Source organism: Anolis sagrei, chromosome 1 (assembly GCF_037176765.1).
Source record: "Anolis sagrei isolate rAnoSag1 chromosome 1, rAnoSag1.mat, whole genome shotgun sequence".
Lineage (NCBI taxonomy): Eukaryota > Metazoa > Chordata > Lepidosauria > Squamata > Dactyloidae > Anolis > Anolis sagrei.
The window spans coordinates 8,013,034-8,034,637 of NC_090021.1; the positions used below are offsets into that span (position 1 = coordinate 8,013,034).

A 21,604-nucleotide genomic window follows, 5' to 3' on the forward strand; every position below is an offset into this window, starting at 1 on the left:
GTAGAGGAGAGTCTACTGAACAAGCTAGTACCTGCCACATACCAGTACTGTCATCTGTTGAGGAGTTACGAAGGTGGGGGCATTACTTTTCATTTGACTCTCATACATGAAGTTTTGTGAGTAAACCAACTATGTTACTTTTAAAGAAGAGTGTTTAAGACTGGATTTTTTTGTCTCTTGAGAGCATGATTCAAAGGCAAATATATTTAAGGGAGAGTAGATATTTTTGGGCAACTTCAAATAACACTTCTGAGACTTTGCTACTATATATGTGTTTTTGTGCATTGGCATATCTTCGTCCCCAACAGTTCAAAGACATACCCAAGTACATCAGTTTGACAGCTGAGAGATCTAGTTGCCTTGCATAAATGCTGGTAAACACCACTTTTCAAAAGATTGTGACTTCTAGCAAAGTCATGTCTTGCCTTTCCAGCGATTTTTCCAAAAGGTTATGAATCTCATTTCCCAAATAGTTATGGAGATTCACATTTTCCAAAAGATACAGAGAGAGACGGAGTGAGAGAGAAACAAGCCAAAATTCTAGATATAAAATCACACGCCTAAGAAGACACATTTCCTGTTTTTTAGGGAGGTCCTGCCAAGTCCTTTGGGACAGAGTCCACTTTGCAAAAGGTCCCAGGTTCAATAAATGCCCCTCCTGTGCCTCCACTGCAAAATGCTCAGGTAGCAGCAACTCTGGGAAAAGCTGACTACTCAATGACTTTGGAGGACCAACGATATCTATGAACAGACAAGACTCAGCCTCATCCAATGAAAGCCAGCTCCTCTCTGTGTCCATGATGGCAACAGCTTTGGACAGCAGTGGCTCCCAAAGTGACCCATTTAAGGTGGAATCCGGTGTCAAACAAGGATGTGTTATTGCCCCAAATTTATTCTCCATCTTCATCGCTATGATACTTCATCTTGTTGATGGGAAGCTTCCCACCGGAGTGGAAATCATCTATCGGACAGATGGCAAGCTGTTCAACCTCAGCAGACTGAAAGCCAAAACCAAGGTTACAACAACATCTGTTATAGAACTCCAGTATGCTGATGACAATGTCGTCTGTGCGCATTCAGAAGATCTACAAGCCACACACCTTCGCAGAAGCATATGAGAAGCTCGGCCTGTCACTGAACATTGAAAAAACCAAGGTGCTGTTCCAGCAGACACCAACCAACCCCTCTCCAATGCCGGAGATACAGCTTAATGGTGTAACATTAGAAAATGTTGATCATTTCCGCTACCTGGGCAGCCACCTCTCCACCAAAGTCAACATCGACACCGAAATACAACACCGCCTGAGATCTGTGAGCGCAGCATTTTTCTGAATGAAGCAGAGAGTGTTTGAGGACCGGGACATCCGTAGGGAGACCAAGGTGCTTGTTTATAGAGCTATTGTCCTCACAACCCTGCTATATGCCTGTGAGACGTGGTCTACAGACGTCACATGCAACTCCTGGAACGATTCCATCAGCGCTGCCTCCGGAAAATCCTGCAAATCTCTTGGGAAGACAGGCGAACAAACATCAGCATGCTGGAAGAAGCAAAGACCACCAGCATTGAAGTGATGGTCCTCCGCCATCAACTCCGCTGGACCGGCCACGTTGTCCGGATGCCCGACCACCATCTCCCAAAGCAGTTGCTCTACTACGAACTCAAGAACAGAAAATGGAATGTTGGTGGACAGGAAAAGAGATTTAAAGATGGGCTCAAAGGCAACCTTAAAAACTCTGGCATAGACACTGAGAACTGGGAAGCCCTGGCCCTTGAGCACTCCAGCTGGAGGTCAGCTGTGACCAGCAGTGCTACAGAATTTGAAGAGGCACGAATGGTGGGCGAAAGGGAGAAGCGTGCCATGAGGAAGGCGCATCAAGCCAACCCTGGCTGAGACCGCCTTCCACCTGGAAACCAATGCCCTCACTGCGGAAGAAGATGCAGAGCAAGAATAGGGCTCCACAGTCACATACGGACCCACAAAGACACTGGAAGACAATCATCCTCGGAAAGCGAGGGATCGCCTAAGTAAGTAAGTCTCTGTGTCCATTTCCATCTACTCACCTCTGCATGGGGAAAGGGTGGCTCTGGCAGGTATACCTTCGTCTGCTTGTTGTGACACAACCTGCAATTTGAGATGGGAAGAGGACAAAAAAAAAAAAACTCATACAACAATATCGCCAGATGAAAGGAAACTGCAGTTTGCTGCTGCCACCTACAGTCAAAACTCTCCACTATGAAATAAGTTTATATGGCAGTGGATGACATTCACACTTGTCTCTACACAGTTGGAACCATGCAATTATTCTTGTTTATTTATTTATTTATTTATTTATTTACTATATTTGTATACCGCCCCTCTCAGCCCGAAGGCGACTCGAGGCGGTTTACATTGACAATCAATGCCCTACAAGATAAAAATACAGTCAAAACAATTACATATAAAATAGCTATATAAAAACAATTAACAATTAAAAGCATAAAATACAAATCTCAGCGTCTCGTCGATAAAATCATTGTCCGTCACATCGTCTTGTTATTCCATGAGTCTCAGTCAATCAGTTATACTGCGTTTGCAAATGCCTGCTCGAATAGCCAGATTTGAAATGTCAGGAGTGGGGGGGGGGGCAATCTACTATCCCTAGGGAGGGTGTTCCATAGCCGAGGGGCCACCACTGAGAAGGCCCTGTCTCTCGTTCCCGCCAACCAGATCTGCGAGGAAGGCAGGACCGAGAGCAGGGCATCTCCGGATGATCTTAAATACCTAGATAGTTCATAGGAAGAGAGGCGTTGGGACAGGTAAACCGTTTAGGGCTTAAAAGTCTAAAGCCAGCACTTTGAATTGTGCCCGGTAGCAAACTGGCAGCCAGTGGAGCTCGCACAACAGAGGAGTTGTGCGCTCCCTGAGTGCTGCTCCTGTTAACAACCTGGCTGCTGTCCGTTGGACCAATTGAAGCTTCCGGACAGTCTTCAAAAGCAGCCCCATGTAGAGAGCATTGCAGTAGTCTATATGGGATGTAACCACAGCATGGACCACCGTGGCCAAGTCAGACTTCCCAAGGTACGGGTGCAGCTGGTGCACAAGTATTAACTGTGCAAATGCTCCCCTGGTCATCGCCTCGGGTTCCAGGCTCAGCGATGAGTCCAGGATCACTCCTAAGCTGCGAACCTGCGTCTTCAGGGGGAGTGCGACCCCATCCAACACAGGCTGTAACCCTATGCCCTGTTCGGCCTTGCGACTGACCAGGAGTACCTCTGTCTTGTCTGGATTCAATTTCAATTTTGTTCAAAACTCACAACAAGCAGAACAAATGCAGTTGGACAAGGCATGGGCAAACTTGGGCCCCCCAGGTGTTTTGGATTTCAACTCCCACAATTCCTAACAGCCTGTAAGATGTATTGTCGAAGGCTTACATGGCCAGAATCACTGGGTTGTTGTAGGTTTTTTCAGGCTATATGGCCATGTTTTAGAGGCATTCTCTCCTGACGTTTTGCCTGCATCTATGGCAAGCATCCTCAGAGATAGTGAGGTCTGTTGGAAAATCCAAGAAAATCCAACAAACGCTACATTCAGCAAAGGACAAGAAGGATCCTCTCACTTCTGCAGGAGTCTACTGTATACCATGCAGCTGCGGACAAGTCTACATAGGTACCACCAAACGTAGCATTGCCCAAACATGAATCAAGGAACATGGAAGGCACTGCAGACTACTTCAACCAGAGAAGTCAGCCATAGCGGAGCACCTGATGAACCAGCCTGGACACGGCATATTATTTGAGAACACAGAAATGCTGGACCACTCTCACAACCACTATGTCAGGCAACACAGAGATGCCACTGAAATCCATAAGCATGTGGACAATTTCAACAGAAAGGAGGAAACCATGAAAATGAACAAAATCTGAATACCAGTATTAAAAAACTGTAAAATTACAACAGCAAAACAACAGAGAGAAAACAATCAGGGACTTCTAATCACCTCTCAGCAAAAGATTGCTCCAGGCACTAACAAGCCACACCAAACAACTGCCAGGCCATCAAATACTAATCAAGGTGGTCAGTTGAAACATTCACACCTAGCTCCAACAGACAAGAGTTCTTTGCCCCACCCTGGTCATTCCACAGATATATAAACCCATTTTCTTAGTTCCAACAGACCTCACTACCTCTGAGGATGCTTGCCATAGATGCAGGCGAAATGTCAGGAGAGAATGCCCCTAGAACATGGCCATACAGCCCGAAAAAACTTACAACAACCCAGCCTGTAAGATGTTAGGAATTGTAGGAGCTGAAGTCCAAAACACCTGGAGGGCCCAAGTTTGCCCATATCTGAGTTAGATCAATGGATAGCTTCTCACACTCCTAGCAACCATCTGATAGTAGCTTTCAATCTCTTCACTGATCAATAGTGCCCACTGGGCCTTACCATTCCGCGAAAATCTGGGAGAATTCGAGCGAGCTGTTTGCGACGGGCGAGATGAAGTAGAAGGGGATGTTAGAGAGGCCGGCAGAGTCGATATACTGGTACAGGCATTCCAAAAGGTCGTAGATCACTCCGGAAGGATAGCAAGGGACTAAGACGTTTCCTCCATTCCGGACAGTCAGAGCTGAGCAACGATCGAGAAAAGACAGAATTGTTTGAAAGCATGAGTAGGAAGAAAGAAAGGGACAATGAAACACAACGGGCCTTCTCCTTTTGCAGGGGATTCCCACAAAAGCAGATAAATAATCCATGGTTCCTCCCTCCAGGGTGACTCCTGTTCAGCAAGTGGGCTTATACACAAAAGACCCTCTTCATAAATGCAGAGCAGAGTAACTCAATAGCAACAGCATAATCCAGCACCAGTAACCCAAAGCAATAAAAAGAAGAAAAACATACAAAGACCAATGTTATCTCTTCCATAGAAGGCTTTTCTTTGTAGTATAATAATATGGTTGAACTATTTACAAGAAGAAGGTCTTCATAACACAAAGTTCTTTATACTCCCTTCTTTGCTTCCACGCTGGGCTTCTTTCTTATGCAGATAAACAGCTTCACTCTCACAGAACCTCTTCACACACCAAACTTACACAGCAGCTTCACACAGTTGCTTTTTACACACAAGGTCCCTCTCTGAAAACTCTATCCTAGTTCATATTAATCTCTTCATGCTCAGCATTATCTTCAAATTTTAATTATTACATCTGGCCCATAAAAAGAACAAAAACACACAAAGACCAATGTTATCTCTTCCATAGGAGGCTTTTCTTTGTAGTATAATAATATGGTTGAACTATTTGCAAGAACAAGGTCTTCATAACACAAAGTTCTTTATACTTCCTTCTTTGCTTCCACGCTGGGCTTCTTTCTTATGCAGATAAACAGCTTCACTCTCACAGAACCTCTTCACACACCAAACTTACACAGCAGCTTCACATTTTTTACACACAGCAGCTTATTACACACAAGGTCCCTCTCTGAAAATTCTATCCTAGTTCATATTCATCTGTTCATGCTCAGCATTATCTTCAAATTTTAATTATTACATCTGGCCCATAAAAAGAACAAAAACACACAAGGACCAATGTTATCTCTTCCATAGGAGGCTTTTCTTTGTAGTGAAATAATATGGTTGAACTATTTACAAGAACAAGGTTTTCATAACACAAAGTTCTTTATACTTCCTTCTTTGCTTCCACGCTGGGCTTCTTTCTTATGCAGATAAACAGCTTCACTCTCACAGAACCTCTTCACACACCAAACTTACACAGCAGCTTCACACAGTTGCTTTTTACACACAAGGTCCCTCTCTGAAAACTCTATCCTAGTTCATATTAATCTCTTCATGCTCAGCATTATCTTCAAATTTTAATTATTACATCTGGCCCATAAAAAGAACAAAAACACACAAAGACCAATGTTATCTCTTCCATAGGAGGCTTTTCTTTGTAGTAAAATAATATGGTTGAACTATTTACAAGGTCTTCATAACACAAAGTTCTTTATACTTCCTTCTTTGCTTCCACGCTGGGCTTCTTTCTTATGCAGATAAACAGCTTCACTCTCACAGAACCTCTTCACACACCAAACTTACACAGCAGCTTCACACTTTTTACACACAGCAGCTTTTTACACACAAGGTCCCTCTCTGAAAACTCTATCCTAGTTCATATTCATCTGTTCATGCTCAGCATTATCTTTAAATTTTAATTATTACATCTGTCCCATAAAAAGAACAAAAACACACAAAGACCAATGTTATCTCTTCCATAGGAGGCTTTTCTTTGTAGTAAAATAATATGGTTGAAGTATTTACAAGAACAAGGTCTTCATAACACAAAGTTCTTTATACTTCCTTCTTTGCTTCCACGCTGGGCTTCTTTCTTATGCAGATAAACAGCTTCACTCTCACAGAACCTCTTCACACACCAAACTTACACAGCAGCTTCACACAGTTGCTTTTTACACACAAGGTCCCTCTCTGAAAACTCTATCCTAGTTCATATTCATCTGTTCATGCTCAGCATTATCTTTAAATTTTAATTATTACATCTGGCCCAGCCATAGGTTTTAACTGTCGTTGTGTTATTGTTAATGTTTATTGCTTTTTTAATGAGTTTTATTTTATTGTTTTGCATTATTTGTTGTTATTAGAATCATAGAATCAAAGAGTTGGAAGAGACCTCCTGGGCCATCCAGTCCAACCCCATTCTGCCAAGAAGCAAGAATGTTGCATTCAAATCACCCCTGGCAGATGGCCATCCAGCCTCTGTTTAAAAGCCTCCAAAGAAGGAGCCTCCACCACACTCCGGGGCAGAGAGTTCCACTGCTGAATGGCTCTCACAGTCAGGAAGTTCTTCCTCATGTTCAGATGGAATCTCCTTTCTTGTAGTTTGAAGCCATTGTTCTGCGTCTTAGTCTCCAGGGAAGCAGAAAACAAGCTTGCTCCCTGCTTCCTGTGGCTTCCTCTCATATATTTATACATGGCTATCATATCTCCTCTCAGCCTTCTCTTCTGAAGGCTAAACATGCCCAGCTCCTTAAGCCGCTCCTCATAGGGCTTGTTCTCCAGACCCTTGATCATTTTAGTCGCCCTCCTCTGGACACATTCCAGCTTGTCAATATCTCTCTTGAATTGTGGTGCCCAGAATTGGTTTATTATTGATGTATTGTGGGCTCGGCCTCATGTAAGCCGCACCGAGTCCCTTGGGAGATGGTAGCGGGGTATAAAAAAAGTATTATTATTATTATTATTATTAGGTCTTCAACCTGAGGCTTCTCTCACTGAAGCTTCTCACACCAGGCCTTCTCACACTCAGCCTTCTCATAGACTAAGGCCTACCTCACATTGTGAGACCTACCTACACACTAAGGCCTACCTCACACTCTGAGGCCTTCTCTCAGACTGAGACCTTTCTCCCACTGAGGTTTACCTTAGACTAACTGCTACTAAGCTACAGACACTCATAGACTAAGGACTACCTCACATTGTGAGACCTACTTATACACTAAGGCCTATCTCACACTCTGAGGCCTTCTCTCAGACTGAGACCTTTCTCCCACTGAGGTTTACCTTAGACTAACTGCTACTAAGCTACAGACACTCATAGACTAAGGACTACCTCACATTGTGAGACCTACCTATACACTAAGGCCTACCTCACACTCTGAGGCCTTCTCTCAGACTGAGACCTTTCTCCCACTGAGGTTTACCTTAGACTAACTGCTACTAAGCTACAGACACTCATAGACTAAGGACTACCTCACATTGTGAGACCTACCTACATACTAAGGCCTACCTCACACTCTGAGGCCTTTTCTCAGACTGAGACCATTCTCCCACTGAGGTTTACCTTAGACTAACTGCTACTAAGCTACAGACACTCATAGACTAAGGACTACCTCACATTGTGAGATCTACCTACACACTAAGGCCTACCTCACACTCTGAGGCCTTCTCTCAGACTGAGACCTTTCTCCCACTGAGGTTTACCTTAGACTAACTGCTACTAAGCTACAGACACATCTGTTTACATAGAACTGCAGCTTTTGCTGAGTCACTGCATCAGTTTAACCCTAAGGAGCCCCCGGTGGCACAGTGGGTTAAACCCCTGTGCCGGCAGGACTGAACACCGACAGGTCACAGGTTTGAATCTGGGGAGAGAGTGGATGAGCTCCCTCTATCAGCTCCAGCTCCTCATGCGGGGACATGAGAGAAGCCTCCCACAAGAATGGTAACACATCAAAACATCCGGGCATCCCCTGGGCAACATCCTTGCAGACAGCCAATTCTCTCACACCAGAAGCGACTTGCAGTTTCTCAAGTTGCTCCTGACACACCAAAACAAAAAAAGTTTAACCCTTTCAGTGCTTGATTCACATTTTTGTAATTAAAAATATCTAGTTAATTTTTAATATTTCTGACAATGTTATACTCAATAATTGGCAAAAATGGACACCCTGGAGAATCAAGAGAGCCCTAGATAGAATGTATTAATCAAATCCACAAAACCTGCAGATTTGGAGGTCCAACTGTATACAATTTCTCATCCTGCTTTATTCTTGCCCATAAAAGGTGCATTGCCTCAGACTATTTGTTGCCATCAAATCAACTTTGACTTTATTCATTTATTGTGTCAGGAGCAAACCAAACAATTGTATTCCATTTTTTAACAAACAAACAAACAAACAAACAAAACACAAAGTTAGCAAGCTTTGGTAGATTGATTAAGGAGTGCCTCTGTTGTTACTATAAGAAGGTCCTCCATTGTGCATGTAGCAGGGCTCAGGTTGCAGTGCAGCAGGTGGTCTGTAGTTTGCTCTTCTTCACACTCGCATGTCGTGGATTCCACTTTGTGGCCCCATTTCTTAAGGTTGGCTCTGCATCTCATGGTACCAGAGCACAGTCTGTTCAGCGCCTTCCAAGTCGCCCATTTTTCTGTGTGCCCAGGGGGGAGTCTCTCATTTGGTATCAGCCATTGATTGAGGTTCTGGGTTTGAGCCTGCCAATTTTGGACTCTCGCTTGCTCAGGTGTTCCAACGAGTGTCCCTGTAGATCTTGGAAAACTATTTTTGGATACTATTTATTGTATCCTGATTACATCTTAAGACTTCATACCAAATAGCCACTATACTTGCACAAACATAGATTCCCATTTGTTTCCCAGTGGCATGACTTCTATAAGGAGGAGCCATAAACCTTCAGGTCTTGCAGGTTTAGGACTCAATTGTGTCAGTTCATAGTTTCATTATATAGTAAAAACCTTTGTTTGTTTATTGTCCCATCTTTCCTCCAATATAGGAACTAAAACAGCTTATAACATTGGTTAAAACGCTACCAAAAGGATATATACCAACAAAATAAAAACACCTGTTCTCATGATATGTCCAAAATGCAACAGCTTTAGTTTGGTCATCTTGGTTTCTAGGGAAGGTTAAGACCAGATTTGTTCTAGGACCCATTTATTGGTCTTTTCAGCAGCCTGCAGTATTTACACGACTATTTTCCAGCACTATCTCTCACATGAGAGGGAAATATATTGGCATGGACCAACCAAATTTTAGTATTCAGTATTCCATCGTTATGCTTTGGGATCTTGTCTAGTTCCTTCTCGGCTGCTCTTCCAAGTTCAAGTCTTCTTCTAATTTCTTAACAGCAGTTTTCACTCCAATTAATAACTGAGTCAAAGCATGCAAAATCTTGAACTATTTCAATTTCTCCATTGCCTGCTTTAAATTTATGTAAATTATCACCATATCCGTAGGCCTGAAGAGGGCAGCAGAACTCAAGAATGTGAACGTCGTTCAAGTCTCCCTCTAATTGTTGGTTCCAAGAAAGGTACAAACTGAATCGACAGATTTAGAAAGGTGTTGACTTACTACCTTGGAACTGATTTGATGGGTTAAAAGGAGACTAGAAAGGTAAGGCAAAAGGTTGGAAGGGATGAGTACTGCATATTGTGTGTTGAGTGTTGGTCTTTGAAGGACCAAAGTTAGAATTGCCTCCCAATCATAGAAACCCAATCATGGGCAAGCCAAACTCTCACAGCCTCATGCGAAGCCAATGGCAAATCATCTTGGAATAAATACACTCAAAAAACACTCACAGAGGTTGTCATAAGTTGTAAATTACATCAAGGAATGCAACCATTTGTTGTTGTTCATTTGTTCAGTCGTTTCCGACTCTTCGTGACCTCATGGACCAGCCCACGCCAGAGCTCCCTGTCGGCCGTCACCACCCCCAGCTCCTTCAAGGTCAGTCCAGTCACTTCAAGGATGCCATCCATCCATCTTGCCCTTGGTCGGCCCCTCTTCCTTTTTCCTTCCATTTTCCCAAGCATCATTGTCTCCTCTAAGCTTTCCTTTCTTCTCAAGATGTGGCCAAAGTACTTCATCTTGGCCTCTACTATCCTTCCCTCCAATGAGCAGTTGGGCTTTATTTCCTGAAGTATGGACTGGTTGGATCTTCTCGCGGTCCAAGGCACTCTCAGGCACTTTCCTCCAGCACCACAGTTCAAAAGCATCTATCTTCCTTCTCTCAGCCTTCCTTCTGGTCCAGCTCTCACATCCGTAGGTGACTACGGTGAATACTATTGCTTTGACTATGTGGATCTTGGTTGCCAGTGTGATGTCTCTACTCTTCACTATTTTATCGAGATTGGACATTGTTCTCCTCCAAAGAAGTAAGCGTCTCCTGATTTCCTGGCTGCAGTCTGCGTCTGCAGTCATCTTTGCACCTAGAAATACAAAGTCTGTCATTTCCTCCACGTTTTCTCCCTCTATTTCCCAACATCAACAATAGGTCCTTCCATTCTAATGGAACCTTACAGAGCTTTAGTAATGAAAATGGACAGTAGTGATAGCAATATATGTGTGAATTCGGTTACTGACCAGACCTTTTGCTTTTTGTTTTAGTTGCAAAATTAGTCTGCATGTCTGGAGAAAAGGTCTGCTGAAACACACTGCACTGCTTTTCTTTTATTGAAGTAATGCCTTGGAACACATCTGCTTGGCTCACTGGGAAGATCTGTAGACAGTCATCCCTCCACATTTGCTGGGCTAAGAATTATAGAGTTGGGAGAGACCTGGTGGGCCATCCAATCCAACCCTATTCTGCTAAGAAGCAGGAAAATCACATTAAAAGCACCCCCGACAGATGGCCATCCAGCCTCTGTTTCGAAGCCTCCAAAGAAGGAGTCTCCAGCACACTCTGGAGCAGAGAGTTCCACTGCTGAACAGCTCTCGCAGTCAGAGTGTTCTTCCTAATGTTTAGGTGGAATCCCCTTTCTTGTAGTTTGAAGCCATTGCTCCATTGCATCCTAGACTCCAGGGCAGCAGAAAACAAGCTTACTCCCTCCTCCCTATGACTTCCCCTCACATCTTGATCCATGGTCCCCATCATGTCTCCTCTCAGCCTTCTCTTCTGCAGGCAAAACATGCCAAGCTCTTTAAGCTGCTGCTAGAATCATAGAATCATAGAATCAAAGAGTTGGAAGAGACCTCATGGGCCATCCAGTTCAACCCCCTGTCAAGAAGCAGGAATATTGCATTCAAATCACCCCTGACAGATGGCCATCCAGCCTCTGCTTAAAAGCTTCCAAAGAAGGAGCCTCCACCACACTCTGGGGCAGAGAGTTCCATTGCTGAACGGCTCTCACAGTCAGGAAGTTCTTCCTCATGTTCTCCAGACCTCATTTTAGCCGTCCTCCTCTGGACACATTCCAGCTTAGAGTCAACATCTCCCTTCAATCGCAGTGCCCAAAACTGGACCCAGTGTGATTCCAGGTAAAATGGTCTGATCAAGGCAGAATAGAGAAGTAGCATCACTACTCTGGATCTACACTAGTGGTTCTCAATCTGTGGACTGCAAGAACGAAAATCCAGTCTGCGAAACTCCTCCCTCTTAATTTAATTTAATTACACTCCTTTCTGCAGAGCTGACCAGCCCTTTCCCTTTTGGTACTAATGTTGGAGAGTGGTCCCTGGTCAAAGTCGTCCCCGGACAAGTGGGTCCTGGTCAAAGTGGGCTCTGGTCGAAAAATGGTGGTAACCACTGATCTAGACACTAGAGTCCTATTGATGCAGGCCAAAATCCCATTGGCTTTTTAAGATTCCACATTACATTGTTGGCTCATGTTTAGCTTGTTGTCCACAAGGACTTCAAGTCAGAGGTGAAGGACTTCCATAAAAGTAGAAAAAATGCAAATTTTAGTTGGTTTAGTTACTAATTGCAGTGGTGAATTAAGGGTCCTAGATAAACCATATTAATCAAATCTGCAAATAGTCAATTCAACAAAAGTTAAACCTGCAAAGGTTGGAGGGCCAACTCTGCACAGAACAATTGTTCTAAGACTAGATGAATAAGTTGACCAGAGTGACTTAAATAGTTTATTACCATCAATGTATGTGCACTTCTGCCTTCTTTTCTAAAGAGGGCAGCAGGATCCCAGCACAGTACATAAAAGACATTTTGGATGCAAGTCAGAAAAAGTTCTCTCCTCCATTCATTTTCTGTTCATATAGGAAGAAAACAGTAGGGTGGAAGCAGGGGCGGCTGAAGCATTAGGCAAATTATGCAATTGTGTGTATGTGTGTGTGTGTATAAGTTTTCAGTGATTGGTTGGGGGGGGGGCACCATAATATTGTTTGCTTACACTTGAAAATTACCTAGGGCCAGCCCTGGGTGGAAGAGTTAAAGATTGTGGCGAGTTGGGCAAAACTCTGGGAGTTTGGAAACAAAGAGCGAAAAGGAAGAAGAGCTTGTTAGAATAAATCTTTTGTATACAACTTCCATATTAACTAAAAATATCACCAAGTTAAATCAAGAAGAGCTGAGTAAAAGAACTGGTATCCCAATAACATCCCGTATGTTACATCCCATATACGGGACTACTTGGAAGATGTCAATAGGAAAGCGTTCAAAGGAAAGCGTTCTCTCAAAGAAACTCTAGGTCAGTGATGGGCAACCTTTTGAGCTTGGTGTGTCAAAATTTACCAAAAACCTGAGCATAACCTGGGTGGAGTGTCACTTTGAGAAAAAAACCATACTTTTGCAATATTTATAGTTTAAATAAGAAAAATGTATAATCCATGGTGAGTTATGGAGTGAACAATGCTCAAACGTGCAGATGTTAAACTAGCTGTACCCGCCACGTGTTGTTGTGGCCAATCTTCCCTCTCTCTTTCTCTCCTTTGTTTCTTTCTTTCTCTCCTTCCTTCCCTCCCTCTTTCCTTCCTTCCCTCTTTTTCTTTCCCTTCTTCTTTATTCCTTCTCTGCTGGTTTCCTTTCTCGCTTCCTTTGCTTTTTGGTTCCATCCCTCCTTGTCTCTTTCTTTCCTTCCTTCCCTCTTTCACTCTTTTGTTCCTTCTCTCCTTCCTTCCCTCTTTCACTTTTTTATTTCATTCTCTCCCTCCTTCTCTCCTTCCTTCCTTCTCTACCCTTCTTTCTTTCCTTCTTTATCTCCTTCCCTCATTCTTTTCCTCCTTCCTTCTCTACCCTTCTTTCTTTCCTTCATTGTCTTCTTCTCTCTCGCTCTCCCTCCTTCTCTCCTTCCTTCCTTCTCTATCCTTCTTTTTCGTTCCTTCTCTCCTTCCCTTCTTCTCTCTCTCTTTCTCTTTCCTTCTTTCGCTCCTTCCCTCCTCCTTTCCCTTCTCTCCCTCCTTCCTTCCTTCTCTACCCTTTCTTTCTTTCTTTCTTTCTTTCTTTCTTTCTTTCCTTCCTTCCTTCCTTCTCTCCCTCTCTCCCTCCCTCCCTTCCTTTCTGTGTATGATTTGTGTGTGTATATGCATATATGTGTGTATATATGTGTGTCTGTGTATATATTTGGTTTTTTGGCTTTTTAAGTCCCTTCCGCTGTGTTTTTCTGAGTGATGGTCACTCGTTGGCCTGAGAGGTATCTTGTGCCCAAATGTGGTGTCAATTCGCCCAATGGTTTTGGAGTTCTGTTAATCCCACAAACGAACATTACATTTTTATTTATATAGATTTGTAGAGCCTTTTACAAATTTAAGGATGGAATTATATCGACTCTTATAAGGTGTATTTCTCTGTATGTGGCCACATGTGTCTGCGTGTCATCAAAAATAGCCATGTGTGTCAGTGCTGACACGCGTGTCATAGGTTCACCATCACGGCTCTAGGTCGTTCAGCATGACTGGAGGAACTTCATCATGGAGTCACATTGGGCAATCTAGAGATTCCTAGAGATAATATTTTTTAATGCAAATCATGAATAATCAAATCAAAAAAAGTCAAAACCACCACTGCAGAGGGGCAACTGTACTTCCTGATACAAATGTGAATATTCTGATCTCTGTGCCTTTGGTAACATCCACCAAGCCTCAGAAACAATACGATTGTGAATTTACATCCCTAGGCCAAATCTGCCAGGGCACATTTACTGCCAAGATTGACCGAGCTCAACACACATGTCTGGTGTGCGCAACGGGTAACAACATTTCAAGTAATCTGGCAAACGATGCTCCTCGCACCCACAGCATTGGACAGCTCCACAATTAGCAGCTTCTCTGCTGGTGAAAATTAATTTGCTAGTTCGTTCTAAATTTGTAACAACAGCTGTGGTTATAACCTAGGCATGAATCACTGGAGCGCAAAAAGGAAGAACCACACTCCAAAAAGGAAAGGAAAGGAAAAGAAGCACAGTACTGGTTTTTATAAATGGAAGCAAAAGAGAAAGAGTCAGTGTAGTCAACTTAGCCTAAGGCAGGGAATGCAATGTCTATATACAAGTAAGGACTAATGGCGGGAGCTCACCCCACTCCCTGGATTCAAACTGCTGATCTTTTGGTCAGCAAGTTCAGCAGCTCAGTGCTTTAATCCACTGTGCTACCGGGGGATCCAATTACAGATTTAAATTTTGTAGGACATTCAAAACTGGAGTCTGATTGGCTGAAATGTAATTGCTATCCCTGATCAAAATAGGCCCACTATTTATTTATCGTGTCAGGAGCAAACCAGACAGTTGTATTGCATTTTTTGACAAACAAACAAACAAAACACAAAGTTTGCAAGCTTGGTAGTTGATTAAATGTCCTTTGACCAGTATCTGGCCACTTGGAGTGCCTCTGGTGTTGCTGCAAGGAGGTCCTCCATTGTGTATGTGGCAGGGCTCAGGGTGCATTGCAGCAGGTGGTCTGTGGTTTGTTTTTCTCCACACTCGCATGTCGAGGATTCCATTTTGTAGCCCAATTTCTGAAGGTTGGCTCTGCATCTCGTGGTGCCAGAGCGCAGTCTGTTCAGTGCCTTCCAAGTCGCCCAGTCTTCTGTGTGCCCAGGGGGGAGTCTCTCGTTTGGTATCAGCCATTGGTTGAGGTTCTGGGTTTGAGCCTGCCGCTTTTGGACGCTCGCTTGCTGAGGTGTTCCAGCGAGTGTCTCTGTAGATCTAAGAAAACTATTTCTTGATTTAAGTCGTTGACGTGCTGGCTGATACCCAAACAAGGGATGAGCTGGAGATGTCACTGCTTTGGTCCTTTCACTATTGGCTGCTACTTCCCAGCGGATGTCAGGTGGTGCAATACCGGCTAAACAGTGTAATTTCTCCAGTGGTGTACAGAGCAGACACCCCGTGATAATGCGGCATGTTTCATTAAGAGCCACATCTACTGTTTTAGCATGGTGAGATGTGTTCCACACCGGGCATGCATACTCAGCAGTAGAGTAGCAAAGCGCAAGGGCAGATGTCTTCACTGTGTCTGGTTGTCATCCCCAGGTTGTGCCAGTCAGCTTTCATATGATATTGTTTCTAACGCCACTTTTTGCTTGATATTCAGGCAGTGCTTCTTGTAGGTCAGGTCCTACTGAAGGCCCACTGAAGCAATGGGTTCACCATTCAGCAACTGTCAGCATTGATTAACTCTACTTGAAATTAGCCAACGGAACGTCAGTCATTCTGGTCAAAAAGCACACATGCCATTTTTGTACACCAACAAATTGCGTTTTCTGTACAGAAAATCTGATCAGGAAACTTGATTTTCTGTGCAGAAAATGTCTTTTATGAACCCTCATCCATTTTCTTGCAGACAAAAAGTTCTGAATTACAAAGATGCTTGTATGCCCAGAGTTGGAAGAGACGTCATGGGCCATCCAGTCCAACTCCATTTTGCCAAGAAGCAGGAAAATTGCATTCAAAGCACCCCTGACAGATGGCCACCCAGCCTCTGTTTAAAAGCTTCCAAAGAAGGAGCCTCTACCACACTTCGGGGCAGACAGTTCCATGGCTGAACAACTCACACAGTCATAGAATCATAGAATCATAGAATCAAAGAGTTGGAAGAGACCTCATGGGCCATCCAGTCCAACCCCCTGCCAAGAAGCAGGAATATTGCATTCAAATCACCCCTGACAAATGGCCATCCAGCCTCTGCTTAAAAGCTTCCAAAGAAGGAGCCTCCACCACACTCCGGGGCAGAGAGTTCCACTGCTGAACGGCTCTCACAGTCAGGAAGTTCTTCCTCATGTTCAGATGGAATCTCCTCTCTTGTAGTTTGAAGCCATTGTTCCGCGTCCTAGTCTCCAAGGAAGCAGAAAACAAGCTTGCTCCCTCCTCCCTGTGGCTTCCTATCACATATTTATACATGGCTATCATATCCCCTCTCAGCCTTCTCTTCTTCAGCCTAAACATGCCCAGCTCCTTAAGCCGCTCCTCATAGGGCTTGTTCTCCAGACCCTTGATCATTTTAGTCACCCTCCTCTGGACACATTCCAGCTTGTCAATATCTCCCTTCAACTGTGGTGCCCAGAATTGGACACAATATCCTAGGTGTGATCTAACCAAGGCAGAATAGAGCATGGGTAGCATGACATCCCTGGATCTAGACACTATATTTCTACTGATGCAGGCCAAAATCCCATTGGCTTTTTTTGCTGCCGCATCACATTGTTGGCTCATGTTTAACTTGTTGTCCACGAGGACTCCAAGATCTTTTTCACACGTACTGCTCTCGAGCCAGGCATTGTCCCCCATTCTGTATCTTTGCATTTCTTTTTTTCCTGCCGAAGTGAAGTATCTTGCATTTGTCCCTGTTGAACTTCATTTTGTTAGTTTTGGCCATTCATCTCTCCATTCTGTTAAAATCATTTTGAATTCTGCTCCTGTCCTCTGGAATATTGGCTATCCCTCCCAATTTGGTGTCGTCTGCAAACTTGATGATCCTGCCTTCTAACCCTTCATCTAAGTCATTAATAAAGACCCTGAGCAGGCCTGGGCCTAGGAGGGAACCCTGCTGATGGCACTCCACTCGTCACTTCTTTCCAGGATGAAGAGGAAGAATTGGGGAGAATCACTCTCTGGGTTTGTATGCTTAACTAATTATGTATCCACCTAACTGTAGTTTTGCCTAGCCCACATTGGACTAGTTTGTTTGCCAGAAGGTCATGGGAAACCATCTAACACTTAAATATCGTGGCTCTTAATGAGACATGCCGCATTATCACGGGGTGTCTGCGCCCTACACCACTGGAGAAATTACACTGCTTAGCCGGTATTGCACCACCTGACATCCGCCGGGAAGTAGCAGCTAATAGTGAAAGGACCAAGACAGAGACATCTTTTGGTGCCATCCCTTGTTTGGGTATCAGCCAGCACGTCAACGACGTAAATCTAGAAATAGTTTCCTAAGATCTACAGAGACACTCGCTGGAACACCTCAGCAAGCGAGAGTCCAAAAGTGGCAGGCTCAAACCCAGAACCTCAACCAATGGCTGATACCAAATGAGAGACTCCCCCCTGGGCACACAGAGGACTGGGCGACTTGGAAGGCCTGAACAGACTGCGCTTTGGCACCACGAGATGCAGAGCCAACCTTCGGAAATGGGGCCACAAAGTGGAATCCTCGATATGCGAATGTGGAGAGGAGCAAACCACTGACCACCTGCTGCAATGCCACCTGAGCCCTGCCACATGCACCATGGAGGACCTTCTTGCAGCAACACCAGAAGCACTCCAAGGGGCCAGATACTGGTCAAAGGACATTTAACCAGCTACCAAACCCACACATTTTGTATTTTCTCTGTTTGTTTGCTTTGTTCTGTTAGAAATGTAATATAATCGACTGGTTGCCCTGACACGATAAATAAAATAAGTCATTAATAAAGATCCTGAACAGGATCGGGCACAGGACGGAACCCTGCTGATGGCACTCCACTTGTCACTTCTTTCCAGGATGAAGAGGAAGCCTTGGGGAGAATCACCCTCTGGGTCCATCCACTTCACCAATTACAGATCCACCTCACCGTAGTTTTGCCTAGGCCACATTGGACTAGTTTCCTTGCCAGAAGGTCATGGGAAACCATCTAACATTTAAATATTTTCTTTATATTCCATATTCTTTATATTCTTTCCATTTACTATCACATTCAGGCACACAACGTTTATGGACTCCTGCTCCCCCATTTGCTCTTTGCTAGAGCCATCAAGTGTAGGAAAAAGGAGACAAGTCTGGCTTTGAAGAAGGGCAAGGAAGAACATTAACAAAACGTGTGCGAAGGTTTTAAACTGGCTGAGCGACAGACAGGAAACGGGAGACCTGCGACTGGGGATTCAGCTTGGGAGCTTTGTCAAAACAGGACTGGTTGGCAGCCATGCCGTCGTCCACTTAGTGAACGAACAAGAGCAGACGATTTCATCTCATTATGCCAGTTCCATTCCAAAACCGTGCGTATTCACTCCCCTCCTTCCTCTTTCCGAAGGTACAAGTTGCATCTCTCAAAAGCACTTACCGTATTAATGAGAGAGGCAAAGGCACATCGTAAAAAATCTGAACTGCTAGTTTTATGCCAGAAAGCCAGGGAGAGGATGAGAGTGAGAGTCAAAGCAGTTACTTCTGTTCCAGGAATCGCGGAACGATTTCCCACTTGAGGGTTATGAGTCAGATTATAAAGCAAGCAAAGCACAACCCGGCCGCTCGGCCTGGATGCCTACCAAGGTTGCTGCAGAATTCGCCCACCATGCCATCCGGGTTGGCGGTCGGGATCTGGGTGAGTCCCGTCAGGATGAGAACGTCGCTGCTCTTGAGGGAAGCCTGGTCCATGGGCTGAAAGAGAGGGTGTCCAAAAGAAAAGTTCTGTTAGACAAGAACATCAGAACCACTTCTGATCAGCCTCCCTGGTCCAGGTTTCAGTTCTCTAAAGTGCCAACTGTTGTACGTCTGGGCTGATGGTCTGTAAAGTGCTCTTTCTCCACGTAATGGCCAAATCTCAAAGCTATCCAGTAGCATAAATGAGCTAATTTGTGTTTAGAAGAGCTCTTTAGATACTTTAGCTTGGAAGCTTATGGTGGGGAAACAATACACAACTCGGAATGGTAGAGTCCATGTTCCTTTTATACTAGCAACCTCTTAGACCAGGGGTCCTCAAACTAAGGCCCGGGGTCCGGATACGGCCCTCCAAGGTCATTTACCTGGCCCTTGCTCAGGGTCAACCTAAGTCTGAAACAACCTGAAACCACACAACAACAACACTCCTATCTCATCAGCCAAAAGTTGGCCCACATTTCCCATTGAAATACTAATAAGTTTATTTATTATTAATTTATTAGGTCTCGACGGTCTCGGCGGTGACCAGGGGAGCATTTGCACAGCTTAGGCTCGTGCGCCAGCTGCGCCCGTACCTTGGGAAGTCTGACTTGGCCACGGTAGTCCACGCTCTGGTTACATCCCGTTTAGACTACTGCAACACTCTCTACGTGGGGTTGCCTTTGAAGATGGCCCGGAAGCTCCAACTGGTCCAACGTGCGGCAGCCATGATACTAACAGGAGCGGGACGCAAGGAGCATACAACCCCCCTGTTGCACCAACTCCACTGGCTACCAATCTGCTACCGGGCTGAATTCAAAGTGCTGGCGTTGGCCTTTAAAGCCTTAAATGGTTCCGGCCCAAGCTATCTATCTGACCGCATCTCTGCCTATGAACCCACCAGGACTTTGAGATCTTCCAGGGAGACCCTGCTCTTGATCCCGCCTGCTTCACAGGCACGGCTGGCAGGGACGAGAGATAGGGCCTTCTCGGTGGTGGCTCCTCGGCTGTGGAACACCCTCCCTGTGGACATCAGACTAGCTCCCTCCCTGCTGATATTCCGCAGGAAATTAAAGACCTGGCTGTTTAAGAAGGCGTTTGAACAAGAAGTGCAATGATTGGTAATTGACCATAGGAATGAACAACGGAAATTGATACTGGATTGTGGTTTTGGCGATGAGACGACACGGAATGGCTTTTGTAGTAATGATGATGTTTTTGATGAGGATGTTTTTTGATAATGTTGAATTGTGGATTCTTTTATACTGTGTCTTATATTTTGCACCTTGGTTTTTGCTATGTTGTACACCGCAGTGAGTCGCCCCTGGGCTGAGAACTGCGGTATATAAGCGAAGTAAATAAATAAATAAATAAAATTTATTAGTAATTTACAGTATTTACATTCCACCCTTCTCACCCCGCAGGGGACTCAGGGCAGATTACAATGTACATATACATGGCAAACATTCAATGCCATAGACATATAATATAGATAGACAGACAGGCTATTTAACATTCCAACTTCTGGCCACCAGGGGAGCTGTCACTTCACCGGCCATTTGTGACATTGGTGAAGTACTTCCTCATTCTTTGCATACTTCCTGGAGATTTTTATGGCCTCGTAAATCAGTTAAATTATATTTCTTACAATTGTTATTCATTTTAATTATTGTATTGTTTTAAAATGTGTTTTGCACTACAAATAAGATATGTGCAGTGTGCCTAGGAATTCATTCATGTTTTTTTCGAATTATAATCCGGCCCTCCAACAGTTTGAGGGACTGTGACCTGGCCCTCTGTTTAAAATGTTTGTGGACCCCTGTCTTAGACAGTTCTCATAGCTCTTGGGATGGGAGATGGGTCTTGCCTGTTGTCACGATCGAGGTCTCTGCCAGTATGCAGGCAGAGATTAACCAAGACACACCCCTGGCTTGTGTCAAAACTATTTACTTAAGGCAACACTTACTCATTTGGCTGTATCACAGTCCAAGTTCAAAACATAAAGATACCACACAGCTCAGGTACAAAGCAAAGATTCAGAACAAGGAGCGTCCAGTGTTCCCTCACTTATCGTGGGTGTTCCGTTCCAGGACCATCCGTGATAAGTGAAAATTTATTTGTCGTGTCAGATGAACCAGTCAATTATATTACATTTCTAACAGAACAAAGCAAACAAACAGATAAAATACAACATTTGTGAGTTTGGTAGTTGGTTAAATGTCCTTTGACCAGTATCTGGCCACTTGGAGTGCTTCTGGCATTGCTGCAAGAAGGTCCTCCATGGTGCATGTAGCGGGGCTCAGGTTGCATTGCAGCAGGTGGTCCGTGGTTTGCTCCTCTCCGCATTCGCATATTGAGGATTCCACTTTGTAGCCCCATTTCTGAAGGTTGGCTCTGCATCTCGTGGTGCCAGAACGCAGTCTGTTCAGTGCCTTCCAAGTCGCCCAGTCCTCTGTGTGCCCAGGAGGGAGTCTCTCATTTGGTATCAGCCATTGGTTGAGGTTCTGGGTTTGAGCCTGCCACTTTTGGACTCTCGCTTGCTGAGGTGTTCCAGCAAGTGTCTCTGTAGATCTTAGAAAACTATTTCTAGATTTAA

The 21,604-nt window shown here is 44.4% G+C and overlaps 1 protein-coding gene across 1 annotated transcript in view; it reads right to left on the reverse strand.

The window, feature by feature from the left end:
* Nucleotides 1-21,604, reverse strand: part of INTS9 (integrator complex subunit 9) — a 112,587-nt gene that overhangs the window by 29,371 nt on the left and 61,612 nt on the right. Inside the window, exons 9-11 of the mRNA XM_060754690.2 lie at nt 18,918-19,029; nt 4,426-4,606; nt 2,063-2,123 (exon numbers count right to left, since the gene is read on the reverse strand). Coding sequence (XP_060610673.1) covers nt 2,063-2,123; nt 4,426-4,606; nt 18,918-19,029 — 354 coding nt within the window. The remainder of the gene's footprint in view (nt 1-2,062; nt 2,124-4,425; nt 4,607-18,917; nt 19,030-21,604) is intronic.